At 40.7% G+C, this 17,648-nt stretch overlaps 1 protein-coding gene across 7 annotated transcripts in view; it reads left to right on the top strand.

Annotated features, from left to right (window-relative positions):
• Nucleotides 1-17,648, top strand: part of NRXN3 (neurexin 3) — a 1,454,076-nt gene that overhangs the window by 939,496 nt on the left and 496,932 nt on the right. For 3 of the 7 annotated variants that reach the window (XM_033107572.1, XM_033107570.1, XM_033107571.1), the window contains exon 1: nt 15,467-15,743. The exons of the other annotated variants lie outside the window; for them this stretch is intronic. In XM_033107572.1, coding sequence (XP_032963463.1) covers nt 15,500-15,743 — 244 coding nt within the window. In that variant the 5' untranslated portion in view covers nt 15,467-15,499. Of the gene's footprint in view, nt 1-15,466; nt 15,744-17,648 lie in introns of those variants that run through there. 7 annotated transcript variants of the gene reach the window in all.

Here is a 17,648-nt window from a genome sequence, read left to right as displayed (position 1 = left end):
TTCCAACAGGGCATAATTCACACAGGCTGTGACATAAAGGACATCCCTTCGGAGGTATGCAAAGAGACGGTCCCCTTCATGGCAGTTCCAGGCGAAGAACTCTGACCAAATGAGTTCTAAGGCTCTTTACGGATCTGCACGTCTCTAATTCCACAAATGCCGTTATTGTTATCAGCAACCCCACCGTCGTCAGCTCATGTGCATAACAAAATATAATGCACTGGGTAGCTTACACAGAGAAATGGATTTTCTCACAGTTTTGGAGCTAGAAGGCCAAGTGCCAGTAGATTTGTTTTCTCCTGAGGTCTCAGGCCTCTCTCCTTAGTTGGCAGGTGGTCACCTTCTCTCTCTGTCCTCACATGACCTTTTTCTCCGTGCCCACACTTTCCTAGCGTTTCTTCCTCTTATAAGGTCACCAATTCTATTGGATTGGGACCCCACTTTTATGACCTCATTTAATGTTAACTCTCTCGTTAAGGGTCCTGTTAAGGGTCTCGTTAAGGGTCCAACACAGTCACATGGGGGTTAGCACTTCAACATATAAATATTGGGAGGACACAGTATCATCTGTAACAAACCCCGAGTAAGAAACCATTGCAAAGAGTGATAGTGAACTAGATGACTCAAGACCTCTCACATCCCCTCCATGTAAAACACAAAACAAACAAAACACAACTAAGCCTATCAGAAATCAGAATAAAATATGGTGCTTTTAAACACGGGAGGTGACAATTGATAATCAAAATCTATCTGCTGATGTTCTTATCAAAGGGAACACTTTCACAGAGGTTTATTTAGTAGTCAAAGAAAAAAAAAACCTCCAAAAAACGTGATGTTATAAAAATGAATGAGCTTTGTTTGGAATCGGTCATTGAGTGTTGTACATACTGGGTTAGGGAATGAATTAGGAGAGAAGAAATTATTTTAAAAACCCTATAAATATTTTTAGTTTTTGCTTTCTTTTGGGCCATGCGTGTAATCATCTTCGTATGATATAATTCAAGCTACCTAAAATCTCTTCCACATCTGGTAAGTGGGGGTGGGGGCAGTTGGGGGGTGCTATTTCTGCTCTTCCCAGTGTTCCTTTAACTGTAGCGGGAGAGCGGGGGCTGAGGAGAAAAGGCCAAGAGTTTCTTGTAGTTGTGTAAATTTATTATGGTTCCCCCAGTGCCACATTTAGTAACCACCATTTTCTGAGTAACTAACTCCCCAAGCAACAACCATCCTACACCCACCCCTATACCCCCTAGTCCCAGCAGGAGCTAAATAAGAGAGATGGTCCAGGAGAAGAGAATAAACCAATGTGCGGGATGTTGTTATTCCTAAGGCTTCTCCATGCCTCTGTGGCAGTTTAATTTACTTAGCCATGAGTCAAGCCTATTGGTTTGTGGTATTACAGACCCTCCAAGAATACGCAGCACCACCAATCACACACTCCCCTTTTGTCCTTTTCTCTCTCGATGCACTGACCTTTCTCTGTTCTTCTGAACACCAACAAGGTATGCATCTTAGGAAATCACAAGCACGATGACTCCCTCTAGATGCTTTACTCCCACACAGACACACTTCCTTAGATGAACTACCTCACCTTCTGCCTGAATTAGGCTAAGATATATGCTGTTGCAAACTCACGCCTTCCAACCTTCTTCTACTACCCGCCCCTTGTGAATTCTCTGCTCGATTCCTAGGGAATCTGCAGTAAATATCTTGTTATCTACATTCATTTGCTTGAACTTAACAGGTGGGTGGTTGGCCAAGCAGGGAGGAGAGTGGTACAACAGGGAAAGTAAGTAGCGGGTACAAGCACGCTAGTGGGTATTATTATTCCCAAGTTGTGCAGCGTGTGAGCCTTAGTTTCTATTATAAAAAATAAAAAACACCTCCTCAGACTCTGTATGAGATAAGTCTATGGTAAAGTGAGTTACCTAATGTCTTGCAGTGAGTGTTACAGCTGAGAATTAAAGTCCAGATGTTTCCATTTCTAATACAGGATGGCAAGACATCTATCAAACACAGCATATTAAATCATTGGAACTCATATGTAATGGATATCCTTCTCCATTAGTTTAAAATTTGGTTTAAAGGGACAAAAATATAGTCTTTCTTCTGGTATAAATTTTCAAAAGCCTTTTGATTTTCTTTGGCTCCAGTTACATACACTTTTTTTGTGTCTTTCTCTTTTTCTATAGCTTAAAAACAAGCTCTATGGTGGTTATGGATGGCATTGCTTGTATATCAAAGATCTCTTTTGGAATGCTGTTTCCAGGATTTTCACTGAGAGGATCAAGAGTCGGGGGGGGGGGCATTTTCCTGGTATTTAATTTCCAGGTTAAGCAGTACTTCTTAAAATTATAACTGATTTTGTCAGGATACTGGTTTTGCAGTAAAGACTGGTACTCTCAGGAAATTAGTACCTTCTCTATTCAGAAAATAGTGGCAAGAATGGTATACATGTTCTGGGAACTCACTCTGACCTACAAAGGGAAGGAGCAACTCTTGAGATAAAGAGAGCTTGGTTGTCGTTTGTGACAACAGACAATAAACCTATTTTTTTTCCCCATATTTCCTGAGACCAACAACTTTATGAACAGTTGCAAGTTATCTGAACATGGAGTGTATTGTGGATTATCCACTAATTTAGTGTAACCCTAGGTTGCCTTTCCCATTTTCAGGTAATGAACAGAAACTGTGTTTAATCTCTGAAGTGTAAATTGCCCAAGCACCATGTAATAGATATCCATACCTGATGCAAATGCTTTGGACGTCGTTTAACTCTAATACATATAATTGAAAGTTGTTTATATGAAAACATAGAATTTTTGGCTTTAAATATTGCACAAGATAGCACAAGAGATGTATAAATTGTTACCTAGTAGTCCACACTCTGAAATAATCATTTGAATGTCATTTGTTGTATTTCATTACAGAGCAAGCATTTTGACATGTGTCTTGGGTAACTTGTGATGAACATTTTATTTTAAAAAAGAGAATTAGAGAGAAGAATTTGATCACAGTTCTCTTTCTGAAAGTATCACTCTAATTTTCCATTATATACAGAAAGTGATATTTAAGGGTATAGAATTATTTTTCTAAGCACATGTATGAATTTATATTTAGGAGAAAGATGGTATCTCATTTAATGGATAAAATGAGAGTTCACTTAATTTTTTCAGTCACAAACATAGTGGGGTTTCTTGGTAATTGATTTCAACTGTTATCACATTGTGGGCAGAAGATACGGAATGAAGTTATTGATTCTTCAACATTTGTTCATGATTCTAATACACGGTCACACTTTTTGCATCATGTTTCATATATTCTTAAGGATGGGACTCACTAATTGTTCTATTCAGGGTTTCAAATATGTCCATTATTTCTGGTCTGTTTATTTGGCTTTTTAAACTAACTATACTTGCTACCTTTTCCCAACTTATCAATTTTAACAAGAATGATATAGTGATTCAATAAATTGTTAAGTTCTTGACATATGCCAAGCGTTGTTGCAGGTCCTAGAACCAGCAGTGATCAAACAAACAAAAACACCTACCCCCGTGGAACATACACTTTGGGGGGGTATTTGATCATGAGTTTGTCATTTATTCAGTCTATCAATATGTGCTTTATATATTCTGAAGCTTTGTTATTAGGTGCATACTGATTCATGACTGTTGTATTTCCCAGGTGAATTGTTTTTCTCAGGATATAATGATGTGTTGGGTGATAAAGTCTATTTTGTCTGATTGTAATATTTCCATAGCTGTTTTAGTTTGGTTAACATTTCCCAATGATATTAGTTAGAATGTCGATTTGAGGATATGGTATCTATGCTTCTCTAGGTCATCCACAGCACCAGGTTGCTTTTGTCTTGTTGCCAAGCCATACTTCCTTGGGCCACCAACCAGTTCAAGCTTTTCTACTCATATGTGAGAGAAAGAACCTTCGGTCTTGTTTAAGCATAGTTACATGGTTTCAGTTAAAAAAACAAAAACAAAACACAGTATCTTAGTTAAAAAAAATATACCTAACAAATGTTAACCAAAACAAACAAACAAACAACAACTCAAAAATGACAGCAGATATGCTGATGTCCTCCTTCACATGGCTGGAGTTGGCTCATCGCTACATCCACATTCCAGAAAAGGGAGAAAGAGGAAGTAGAATGCAAACAGAAAAAAAACAAGCATCACCTTCTTAAGGTGTGACTTGGAAGTTGCACACTTCATTGGTATAACATTTAGCAACCGGATGGTAAAGTGATTTAGACGGTGGATTCAGTAGATAAGTGACTTGGGTTCAAATCCTGTCTCTATGTGAGTATGAGCAAGTCACAATTTGTGCCTCCTTTTCCCCAGTTGTAAAAGAGATGATAATAATACCTAGCTTATAAACATTAGGAAAATGTTGGTTATTTTTCTTGTTTCAAAGCCGCCATAAACAAGTTGGTAGTGGTAGGGGCAGTGGTAGTAGTGACAATATGCTTACTTAGATTTAGCCATGTCATACCAGTTCCTTTTACTCGCTGTTGCCTCTTGAACACCACTCCTTTTCTCTGGGCTTATTTCCTTTATTCTGAAATATGTCCTTCAGTTTTTTTTCCCAGTGATAGTCTATGAGTGGTAAACTTTCTCAAACTTTCTTTATCTGAAAATGCTTAGATTTGCCTCCACTCTTAAATGATTTGCCTAGATAAATAAATCTAGACTTTTTTTTTCCCCCCAACACAAAGCTATCATATTCATTGTTCTGTGGGCTCTAAAAGTATTGTGTTGATTTTAAGGTTTTGATTTCAGTTTTGGTGATTTGGGGTTTTGTTATGATGAACCAAGGTGTGGGTATTTGTTTTTGTTGCTTAGGATCAGTTAATATAAGAATTCATATTACTTAAATCTGAAAAATTCCTAACTATTATCTCTTTGAATATCGCCCTTTCCCCTTTTTTTTCTATTTTATTCTAATTAGAAATTTTAATAGTTATATGTTGGATCTTTCATTTATCATTCATTATTTTAAATCTATTCTTCTAAATCTTTTTTCCCTCTGTACTATATTTTAGGAGCTTTCCTTAGTTCTGTCTTCCAGTTTATTAAGTCTTTCTTCAGCTACATCTACATAATCAATCCACTAATTAAAAATAAACAAAAAAATTCATTGACTGTTTTACATTTCCAAAAGATTTTGTTCTTTCATAAGTCTGCTCATCACCACAATACTTTTTCTTCTTCTCTGTGGTTTCTATAATTTATTCATTTAATCATTTCAACCGTATTTATTTTGGCAATTTCTTTCAGATTGTTCTATTATCTCACATTCTTGGGTTCCTGATTCTCGCATTGTTGAGTCTATTAGCTGTCTCTCATGATAGATTATCTTCTTACTGGATTATTATTTTTCTTATAATCTTATTTTATACTGATGTTGCCACAGGAACCATGCATGCCTCACTCTAGAGTAATATTCTAGAGGAATATTCCAGCTTAATCTTACAATGAAATTCTATGTGATATTAAACAAGCCATTCTCTGTATCTCAATTTCTCTAATACTCTTAGGCTTTCTTCTGAATATCCAACTCTCTTTCTCTCATCCATAATAGCTCCCAAAGAGGAATGGCCTTGTCTTTTCAAGAGAGAGAGTAGATCTGCTTTCTGTCCCAGGATTTTCAAGACAAGTATTTTTACTTAAGGGGATTCAGATTTATTTATGTTCAGTCCACGAGGATTCCCTGCTAGGAGGTAAAGGACAATAGGACAAGCCAGTCAGCATACTCTTCCCATAGCAATAAGCTCCTCACCAGTGAAAAATGCCCTCTTAGATCACAGGAACAGCAGCTGTGTAGGTGTTGCTAATGAAAAAAAACAAAACAAAACAAAACAAAAACAACTTCGATATTTAAAATAGAAACATAAAATTGTTAACATGTCTAGAGACAACTTGTACTGCATGCAGTAATGAAAAATGAAGTTCTGGTGTAAAAATGCTGGATTCATTTTATAGAAGTCTAAGATTTCTCACCTCCGTGTATGAGTTTTTAATAAACAGGACTGTGGTAAAATTTTTACAGGATCTAGGAAAGGGGTTTGAGCCTCAAGATAAGGCCAAGAGATCACATTTAAATAAATGCAGAAATAAAAGACAAAGGAAAATTTAAAAAGAAAATTCAATCAGTATCACATATAAATTTGGAAAGGAACTTAGAGGTTATATACTCCCTTTTCTCACTGCAAGATACCAACTTCAGGGTCTCTAAAAGGCATCTACTGCTTGAATATTTCCTGTTATGGAGAACTCACTGCCTTCAGAGGCATCCCTTCCAATTTTGTAATGGCTCTAAATGTTGACAAATTCCTTCTTATAATAAGATGCTTGCATATTTTGCAAATTTTTTGATATGTACCAGGGCTGCCAAAAGAATGTATACACATGACTTGTATTCATCTTTTGTTATCAGTATATATTGCATATTACAATCTTAATACAGTTTTCCTTTCTTAAAATGTGGATACATTTTTTGGCACTACACACACACACACACACAAACACACACATACACACACACTGAGAGAGAGAGAGAGAGAGAGAGAGAGAGAGAGAGATGTATGCATATTTTAAGAAAAAATGTATTAAAATTGTAATACTCAATATATACCAATAACAAAAGATGAATGCAAGTCACGTTTGACTTCTGCAATTAGAAGAGATGCTCAAAGTGGTTACCATCAGCGTCCAGACACTTCTGATTACAGCGAACTACTGCTTGAGCAACGTTGACCAAAGTGTCCACTTGTATACATTTTTTGGCACCCCCAGTGTGTGTGTGTGTGTGTGTGTGTGTGTATGAAACATTCTCTCGTACAGTAATTAAATGTTTTTGAATACTGTTCTACAAACATCCATTCAATGTCTCATATTGTCATATTTTCCTGGTACTGTGCTGAGTTTGAAATAGAGAGTATTGTGATCTCCATTTTACTGATGAGAAAACATTAGTTTTCAGAGGCTAAGTAAATTGCCCATGATCACACAGCTAGTAAATAATGGAACAGGGGTTTGAACTTAAGCTCTCTGGCCCTAGAACCAGGCCCCATTTCCCTTACATGATTCCTTCGTAAATCATGTATGCGAGCAAGGTATAAACCCAAATGATAATAGGATGTGACAAGTGTTAACATAAGGTAGGAAAGAACGCCTAATTCTGCCCAACCAGATTGCAATTAGGTGATTTTGAAGATATAGATATCATCGATGCCAAACTATTGTTATTTTAATGTTTCATCTATTTTAAGAAAAGCCTATTCCTCCTACTACGAATTAACTTACATTTTTGTAACCCCCTGACTTCACCATCAGTTTTGGAAAGTGCCCAATCCTTAATAACTCTGAGAAATGCCCTTACTACCCATCTTGCAAACATTTTTGGAGCTAGTTAGATAACACTTTCTACCTTCTGTTTGGGGAATATTCATCTCATTCCCCTCCAAGATTTCTCGGCTAAGTGAATTTAAGATTACATAGTATTCAGGGGAAAGTGATGAGCTATTTTAATTCTCTGTCCCTTTACCTTAGAAGATGTGCTCTTCATGGAATTGTGAGTGAGATACACACTTGAGTAAAATGGATGCTTGAGCTATGATGTTCCTAGAATTAAATGATAGTCTGATGAATTGAATCCAATGGGTCTTTTAGTATCTGCAAAGTAATTACATGGGAGATATTAAACAAAGGAAAACTCCTGGTGATGCCACAATTTAACGTTTTAAAATTTACATGGCATTTATTTGACATCTCTGAATATGGCAACCCTGTCATTAGAAGTAAAGGATATTGCTTCCAACATGCACGTTTCCTCTCTTCTCCTCACTTCACCTCTCACCTCTCTTCCCCTCCCCTCCTTCTTTCTTTCCATGTCTTTTTTGTTCCTTTCCTTCCCTTTACTTTCGTTGCCTTTCCTTATCCAATGAGACAACTTGTTTTTGAGTTGAAAGAAAAAGTTGACCCCTTTGTGAGATTCTCAGTCTTTAACAATCTAAGTGACAAGTGACAGCTAAACTTAAAGATTGCCGCCTTTAGGAAGCTCTCTCTTGATGCTTCTACCCGCATTGATAATCCCCTTACTTGACACTATCCTTTCTCTACCTATGGATGTCATTCAAGGCCAGGTTCATGATAATGAACCTGAACGTTTACGACATTCCTTTCAAATATATCTTCTCATTTAACCATCAAAACAATCCTATGAGGTAGAGAGTATTCATAATAATACTACTGAGGAAATAGGCTCAGTGAGTTTAAAGTCACTTGCTCAAGGTCATATAGAGGAGCAGGATTTGAACTCTAGTCCTTTGACACTCAACGCACATGTCACCTTGTCTATGAATCCCTCCTGATACTCCCTCCTCTCCCTGCAGTGGATTAATTTCACCCTCTACTATTTTGTATGCTTTGTTTATACCTTTACTCTAGCATTTATCACATTGTATTTGGGAAGCTGTACATATGGGTGGAGTTTACGGTTTGTTTTGTTTTTTTTCCTTTCTGTTTTACTATATAGTTTTTAAGGCCTTAAATCTTCTCTTTTTCATTCCTGAATCCCCTAGACTTCACCTGGTGCCTTGCTCATAGTTAGCATAAATTTCACGAAGTAGGTAAATTGAGGCACCAAAGTAATGGTTTCTTTCTATATTAGGTAGAATCTAGTTCAGATGTACATTCACAATAACTTTAAAAAGTTTGTGAGAAAGAAATACTATATAAATCCATTGAAAATTATTAAACTATTTACAAGGCATGTCTTTTAAGGGAAAGTCTAAATGATTAGAATTTATTGTTTATTTGTGAGATGAAAGTAAGAAAACAAAGAGATGGGGAAGAGAAGTAGCCCTTCCAGATCCCAAAGCCAGCTGAGATGGTGAGAGTTCCACTCTGCACTGGAAAATGATCTTTTATACAACAACGCTGGGGTTTGGTAGCCCATGTTATCTGGTGCTGGGACCACGGTGAGCTTTCTTGTTTTAGAGTGGGCTTGAAGGACGGTTGTGGGAAGGATGTGAAGAAGCTGCTTCTCTTTCTGCAAAATATGGGCAAAGAGAATCCAATGAGTCAGGTAACCTGGAGTGACTTTTCATTCTATGTTTTAGAATTGCAGGGGGAACTTTCCATTTACTCACTCCTCTTGAGGTTTGTATAAATAAGAAGAGAACATTACCTGCAGGAATGACTTTCAAGCAGTCATCTTGCAAGCAGTCCTTAAGGATAAAAAGAGGATAGTAGTAGTAGCAGTATAATAATAATAATAATGACTGATACATGGTAAATGATCAGTAAATGTGACTAATAATAATTTCTGATCATTGACTGTGTGCCAGGCACTGTTTATACATACTTTACATATATTAACTTTCTAAATGCTCACGACAAACTTGCTAGATAGATAGTATGATTATTCTCATTTTATAGATGGAGAAGCTGAAATACAAAGGGGCTACAGAACTTGTTAACATTTTCCCAACAGCTAGCAAGCAGAATCAGGATTTGATCCTAGGCAGTCAAGCGCCAGAGCCCCAAATATAAATCTGTGTGTCCTGTAATCTTTGATTTGATAATTATCCTATGAACATACAAGTGATACTATTATTTTTGTTATTGTATAACAATCATTTATTTGGTTTGAGTCCTTAAAACTGGATAAATATTTATATGATGCTGAGGATGGGAAGTTTAGATCTTTAATATGCAATGTCAGCTTAGTGAAGACTAACAGGGGTTAAAATGCCCAAATCTCTCTACAAGGAACTGACTGAATCCTGTCCTTGAATAAAAGGACAATTTGCTTTCATGATAAAATAATTTTACTTAGACTTTGAAGGAAGTGGGTTAAGGTTTACAGGGAAACATTTCATATTTTTTCTTATTCTTGAAGAAATGTGTGAAATGCTAAGGAAGTATATCTCCTAGCGCCATTGATCAAACGCTAGACATTTGGAAAATTTCCTGGGGAGATTTTTTGCAACATCCATACTCCTGATATCCCCATTTCAGCCACAAGGAGGACAAAAGAATAACTATAGATGTTTATAAGAAGGTGAAGTTAAAGGGACAGAAGCAATATCTACATTCTCTAAGCTGTAAAATTATGTGAGACTGGTTTTGTCTTTTAAAAATAAAATGCATGGAGGAGTGATGCTTAAAAGAATAAAGCTTCTCTTTTATAGTCCCCCATGGAAAATATAATCAAAATCTGCTTTTTGCAGGATGGCTTTCTTAAATAAATAAGCAGAAGGATGAATTATATGGCTATAAATAAATCTACTGACATATAATAAAGCAAAGTTTGACTGTTTTATGGTGTCACTGGAACCTTTGGATATATTTATAGTCATGTTAACAGTCACCTGTATTTTTTTCAGGACTTTTATTTCATTTCACATTATGAGAGTTTAGTTGTTTGTTTTCATTTTTGTTTCTGTTTTTTTTTTTTTCTTCCTCCTTCTAAACGTTTCTTTGGAATGCTGCATAGAGAGAGAAAGTAAGAATTTCAATACTCTGTATTTGGGGAAAGAGGGCCCTTATCTAAGATCTTAGGGTTTATACAGACACAGACTGCTCTGGTGCTTTCTGTGTCTGTGTGGTCATATTAGATGTCCCAATGACAAACAACTTGACAGGTGTCTCCTGCTGGCAGTGAAGTAGAAAGTCAGAGTCTATACACGTGAGAAGAGGCATGTGCAGAGAAAAAACGTGTTGTGAGAGACCAACAGAGCAACTTCACGTTAGGTTCCTGGCACTTGACACAATTAAGTACTATCACGAGGCTTATTGTAGAAGCCAAAAGTTTCCCCAGACTACGTCATAGCTGAGGTACAGACCAAAGCAAGACAAAGAGAGTCAGATGGGTCAGGATTCTCCTACCTCATCTTGGGACGATCTCCTGGGAGGTGGGACAAAGGGCAGAGATTTAAAAAAACAAGGGAAGGAAATAGAGAATGCCAAATTCTGAAGTCTGAAATAGTAGAGAAACTCTATTAACCAGGCAGATCTAGTTACAGGGATTTTTAAAAACTGTATTCCATTCAGAAATTTAAGATACCAGAGTATGGTTAGGTTTTTGTGGTTTTTTTCCAAGTGGAGCTACACATGTAAAATTATTTATACTTTTCAACTTTAAATCTGTGGTGAGCACAACATTTCTAAATCTATTTCCCTTCTTCTCTATCTTCCAAGTGGACTGCCTCTTCATACTGTAGCTGTACACTTTTTTCTAAGTGTTCTCACTCTAGGGACCCACTAGAGAAGGCAACTTAGGAGGAAAGAGGGAAGCCTTTTGATGGTAGTGCAGGTGATGATGAATCCTTCAGCCAGAACTCTAGCTTCAGGCAGTGTTTAGAGGTATTGCTTGAGCTAAACATCTAAAAATATATATTTAATATGGCAGCCTAATATCAACTCTAATGGAAATGGAAATTAGAAAAAAAATCTAAGTAGGAATGTATTGACTAGAGGAAAAGACAGGAGGGATAAGAAGACAAAAAAGAAATCAACAGTGTGTTAAATTGGAGAAGGACGTGCCTTTTATTAGGGTAACTAGGGGTTATCTCTTTGGAGTGAAAGAAGAAAAATAAGCCAGTCTTACATTTGTCCTCTGATAAGTCTCAGTGTTCAACTGGGTCCCCAAATGGAATCCGCCTTACTGGAATTCACAGCTACTTCTTTTGACATTTTGCAAAGAGTAAATAAATAAATGATAAGTATGACAAGTAAAATGAATAGCTCCAGCTGTGACGCACCAGCAGCATTTCCAGATTTTCTACTGCATTAAGGATTTAGTTTCACTTTGTTGCCTAGCAGAGAATTAATGGGAAGGTCCATCAAAGCGTCCCATGCTTCCTCGGGACAGAGTCTAAAACAGAGTCTTCAACACTCAGTGCCAGTTTGGAAAAGAAGAACAATATGATGTGGATAGGTGGTCAAGTCATCAACTCTGGGAATTCATGCCTCTGGCAATCCTTGTCACTGAAGCCAGATGAATGCGTCAGTGAAACTAATGGTATAAGAACATCTGAATATGAGATTGGCAATTGTATTCATTCATTCAGCAAATATTTACTGAGCTTCTACTATGTGGTACCCCCTGTTCCACACACAGAAATATGGAAGTGATAAGACAAAGGCCAGCTTTCAGAGAGCTTACAAGTTTTTAGAGAGATAGACTATCAACACAGACAGATAAATGATTTCAGAAAGTGGAGAATGTTATGAAAGAAATAGAACAAGGTAACGGGATAAAGTGCTTTTCAGGAGTGTGATGGCTATCTTTAGATGAAGGCCAGCGAGAGCCTCTGAGGAGGTGAAATCTGAAATAAGCCAATCACGGGAAAATCTAAGAGAAAGGTCTTTTGAACAAGAGAGGCCAGCAAGTATAAAGATTTGGGGTTAGGAAAGAACTTGACCCATTCAAAAAGCAGAATGAGGGTCTGGGAAACTGGAGGGTAGGTAGTAAGGGGTCATCCGGGAGAAGATGGAGTTGGAGAATTGGGCATAAGGCAGGTTATCTAAGTCCCTGTAAGCCACGATACAGAGTTAGAATAAGTCCAAAGTACAGTGGGACTCCATCTGGAAGACTAAAGGAGCAGTTGGCGTGAATGGAGGGTGCTTAGGATAAGATTTTTTTCCCCCTGACTTTTCTTTTAACAATAACATAAGACCCTAAATATCTATTTAAGCTTCTTGGAGTTTTAGCTTATTTTTCTATTGAGCAAAGAGTACTGCCACTCTTTGTCAGGTGCTATGCCAGACGCGGTGTATATGTTATCTCATTTAAAGCTCCCAAGAACCTCATGAGGGAAGGCGTTAGCCATATTTTACAGAGCAAGAAACAGGTTTAAATGAAGTCTCCATAAACTACTCTGCTTGCTTGCTGTGGTCTTCCTGGCTCCATGTTGCTAGTTTAAGACATCGTGTTTATGGGCTGCCAACCAAGGGCATGAAAGATGTTGAATGAGAGCCACTCGCTCAGAGGCTGTGGATCTCCAGTGGGTCCCCTGTGGGTCCCCTTACAGCTGAGAGCCAGAGCAGTTGGGATAACTGCACCATTTACCATAGACAGCATGGACCTTTAGGAGGACACTAAGTGCAGAATCAGAATACCGAATCACCTCCGTGAATTCTGAAAGGGACTTCGCATTTGACCTTGAAGACAAATCCTCCCTGGGTTTGGTATCTTTATTTGTTAGAAAGGCATATGATGCTAACTTCCTCTATTTCTTTGGGGGTGTCCCAAGGATGAATAGGACTAAATAGGACTGTCTTAATACCTGTAATTTACTCCCAGCAAATGCCATATAGTGTATGTGATATGATTTAACCAGTAAGTATTATTTATTCTGCCCCCTTTCGAAAAAAAAAATGTAATGAGCTTTTTAACCAAAGTGAGTGTGAAGGAGGGAGTCAAAGCTAGAAAGACCCCTGGGTCTAGGAGGGCTGCCTGTTAGGTCTGTACCTCCAGCTTATCATGTGGAGTGGGAAGAAGGGGGGTGGTGGTGGTGAGGAGGCCACCTGTCCAGAATGTCACCATTCTCTGGCAGAACCCTGGTCAGCTTCCTCCTGGAGGCACAGATGGCCACGACAGGCGCACCAAGCCTCTTTCTGCCCCTCCTGCTCTCCCCTGCAGGTTCAGCCTGGAGGTAAAAGCTGTGTTCTCTTTGATGCCCAGTGCCCTGGAAGCTCAGGGGATTCTGAGGCCAGTCTTGGACAGGTTGCCCCTCCTCTTCCACCAGCAGATGCAGCCCTCACCCCTAATGAAGTTCTTTGACCAGGACTGCTGGCCCGAGGGCACTAACGACTGGGTCCTTAATTTGAACAGCGGACCCATGGGAGTGGAAGCTACCTTCTCCAAGGTTCTCCAGCCACCAAACCCCTCACCCTCTGGAGTCCCGGGACCGCCTCTCCTCATTCACTTCCGAGAGCTAGGACTTGGGTTCCAGCCATTCACCCCTCCGGCGGGGCCTTGTGCGTCTTAACCCCCAAAGAGGCTCAGCCCAGTGAGCGGCTGCGTGGCGCTGACCGTGGTGCTGACCTCCAGGCCCGGTGGAGTGTGCGGGTGGCACCACGGTGTGAAGCCCCTCCAGCAACCCTGCTGACTCCAGGGGTTTATTTTTATTTCTATCTGGGGCTGCTGCAGCCTTAGCCGCCGCCTGCATTTTTCTCCCCGAATTGTAAAAGGTACTTTAATTGTGCGAGATTGGCTTAATGTGCCTGGGAGAGAAGGAAAGGGTGATAAAAAGGTGCAGTGTCGGTGTCCGTCTGTCCGTCTCTCTCTCTCTCTCTCTCTCTCACACACACACACACACACATTCACACGCCCGCGCTCACTCTGCTGGGAGAGAACTGAGCGCTGCGTGGGGTGGGGGCGGTGTGCGCTGGGAGGCCGGCGAGGGTGTAGACCGGGAGCGGAGCGCGTACTTGAATGGGGAGGGCCGGGATTCCGGTCGCTCCGGCCCCTCCTTCCTCCTGAGCCAGCCAGTCCCTCGGCAGAGCGCTCGGGCTGCACTGATTTGCTCTCAGGAGTGCGCTATTTGCATATGACTTGCCCATTTGTGAATTTGGTTCCCCAACTCCTCGCTTCACTTCACCTGTGCCTCCCAGTTCCGAGCACTTTGCAGGCGCCCTCCCGCCTCTCGGCCACCTCTGCCGCCCGCGGGCGCCTCCTCTCACGCGCTCCCGGCTCGCCCACCCACCTCTCTCTGCCCTGTGCCACGTTGGTTTGGGTGGCTGCTCCGCGCTGGGTTCCTCCTCCTCTCCTCTTGCCCTCCGGTCCTTGTTCTCTTCCTCTGGCTGCTGCTGCTACTGCTTTTCGTCCAGTTGGGAAACCCGGGTAGCCGGCGGCGGCTCCGTGGCGCTCTTCCAGAACGTGCAGGGTTAACAGCCTCCTCCGCGCCCTTCCTCCGAGACTCGGAGAAACACTCCAAGAACTCTCCCACCTGCAGCCCCCTTTGGCTTGGCAGTTCTGCATTGCATCGCATGGAAGTGGAGAAAGAAAGAAAAAATGTTCAAACTGCGTGGATGTTGGGATAAACTAACCTGAACCTACTTGGGTCTCCTGCTGCCTTCTCCTCTTCCTTCATTTCCACCTTTCCTGTGTGGCTTCCTGGAATGTGCAGTTAAGTCATCAGACCTGAGGTGCTCAGGGAAGCCTCAGTGGGCCTCCCCTGACATGTGTGGCATTCCGGGGCTCCCTCGGAGGGTTGCTGTACCTAGGTGGACTTCGGCATCCTAAATTTAAGCCCCGGGAAAGAGGGGCGTTTGCCTTCTATCTTACTATTTTTTTAATAGTTTTTTTTTTTTTAACTGATTCACCACCTGTCTTGACAGCGCTTATTTCTTCCCTCTTTCCAAAATTCCAGCAAGTCTTCCTCCTGCTATGATGGGCCCCTGGGCATCATGAACTTCTTTATTCCTCACTGGCTGGAATTCAAACTGCCCATCTGTAGTGGTCCAGTGCATTGACCATGCACCTGAGAATCCATGCAAGACGGAGCCCTCCTCGCCAGCCGGCCTGGACGCTTGGGATCTGGTCCCTCTTCTGGGGATGTATCATCAGCTCTGTGTGGAGTTCCTCTAATGGAGCTTCCTCCTCCTCCTCTTCCTCGCCGGGGTCTCACTCTCAGCACGAGCACCATTTCCATGGCAGCAAGCATCACTCTGTGCCTATTTCTATCTATCGCTCCCCTGTTTCCCTGCGAGGAGGGCACGGTGGGTCTCTCTGCTCTTTATCCTTTTAATGGGGCATAGCAATTCCTTAACCCACTCGCCTTTCAGGTAATGTCAATGGTGGGGAGAGAAAAAAAATTGAATTTAAAATGATGAAAAGCGTCGCATGTGCATGAAGGAAGAAAATGCCCAGTTTCCCCTTAAAGGCTAATGCTAATGTGTTCTGCCCCAGCACCCCCCACCCCCACCCTATTTTCTCTAATGGTCTCCCCTCTCCTTAGCTCCCTTATCCGTAACTGCACCAACACCACATTCTCCCCTGTGCAACCTTCTACCTCTTTCACAGCCGCGAGCCCCACCCATGAAGACAGGCAACTTATCAGACAAGTCTCCGGTGCTGCACTTTGAAAATTCATTCATTCACCTTGCTTTCACCCTTCTCTCTGATCTTGTTTGGGAGCTAGTCATGGGGAAATAACAAATAGCTGGAATCCTTAGGTCTTCAGACTAACGTAGTCTAAACTGCTGGAAAGGGGCCTGTGTGGTAAAGGTCAGGGGGGAGAGTAGCTGAGTGAAAGAAGGCAGAAAATATAATTAACAACTAGTGGTCATTATTGTGTATTTGGGCATATGTCTGATAGAGAAGCGATCATAAAAACTGTGCATCTAATATTTCTAACTGCCAGATAGGAAGCAGTATGTAGATAAGGCAAAGTCCATTTATAATTTACCCAAGTGTAAATTACAGTAACTTTCATTCCACTATTTATGCAAATGTTACTTCAATTAAAGGTAGCATGGGTGGGTTTGTTCACACAATACAAGTCTGGTGTGTTTTGCTCCAAACCCTCCTTGCGTAGCTATTGAAGGAAGAGCTCTATGGCTTTTAAAAATACATTCAGCTCTGTGCAGGCTCCCTTAGAAAGGGTGATGTCTGCCTCCAAGGTAGGAGCTTGTCCTAAAGAAGAGAGCTTCATTATTTGTTTACTATGCATTCTACTCTGATGGCGAGGAGAGTAGGAATCACAGAGCCCAACTGCAGGAGCAGCCCTCCAGGGAGCCGCATGAGTGAACTACACCAGAGGTCTCCTGCCCTAGCTTGTATTTTGAAGACCTTTAACATGCAGACCCCATTCAGAACTTCAGTTCTTCCTACTGCCTCCCTCTGTGCTGTCCGTAATGTGAAGTTGGAAGCACATTGAGAAAATGCCAGCACGTACTCTGACTCTTTCTGGCTCTCTCTTTAAATTTCATTTGATGGAGTTGTCAAGCAGCTTAGAGCTTGCAAGTTTGGTGGAGGGGGGTGGTTGGAAGGAGAGAATGCTTGATCTTGATCTGGTTGCTGTTTTCTCTGTCACTCCTGCTGATTCCGGTTAGGCTAGGCTTTCTTCAAGAGAAAGGAAGAAAAACCAAAACAAAACTGAGGAGAGGAAAGAACCACAAGCACCAAAAATGCAAAAGCAATTTCATTAAAATGGAAACTGTTAGCTCCTAAGGGATAGAGGGACTGAGAGTGGGGGGTAGGATTATAAAGATTGGGAAAGAAAAAGGGGCGTGGGGGATGGAGGAAGCCAGACAGACAATTACTAATAGCCATAATTAAACACGGAAACGCTCAGCGATAATTAGCTAAATTTTGCTAATTAGTGTAAATGATCAGCAGGGAGATAAAGATTATGCATTAGATAGAGGTTATAGGCTGCAGGATCTTGATGTTTTCTGTTCAGTATGTAAACAGTTAAAAGCAGCTACTAGTTAAGTGATGGAATTTGCAGAGCAGTACTTCCCAGGGGTTCCTAAATCTCTCTCTCTCTCTCTCTCTCTCTCTCAGTCCCTCTCTCTCCCTTTCCCCTCCCTCCCTCCCTCCCTCCTAAAGGGGTAAAGGTGTTGAGCCTTGCACAGGTTAAACACAACTCTTCTTTATTAACTTCATTTCTTCAAGGATCA

The sequence above is a fragment of the Rhinolophus ferrumequinum genome, chromosome 6 (assembly GCF_004115265.2).
Source record: "Rhinolophus ferrumequinum isolate MPI-CBG mRhiFer1 chromosome 6, mRhiFer1_v1.p, whole genome shotgun sequence".
NCBI lineage: Eukaryota > Metazoa > Chordata > Mammalia > Chiroptera > Rhinolophidae > Rhinolophus > Rhinolophus ferrumequinum.
The sequence above is the reverse complement of the archived record's forward strand: the minus strand, read 5'-3'. Positions and strand labels throughout refer to the sequence as shown.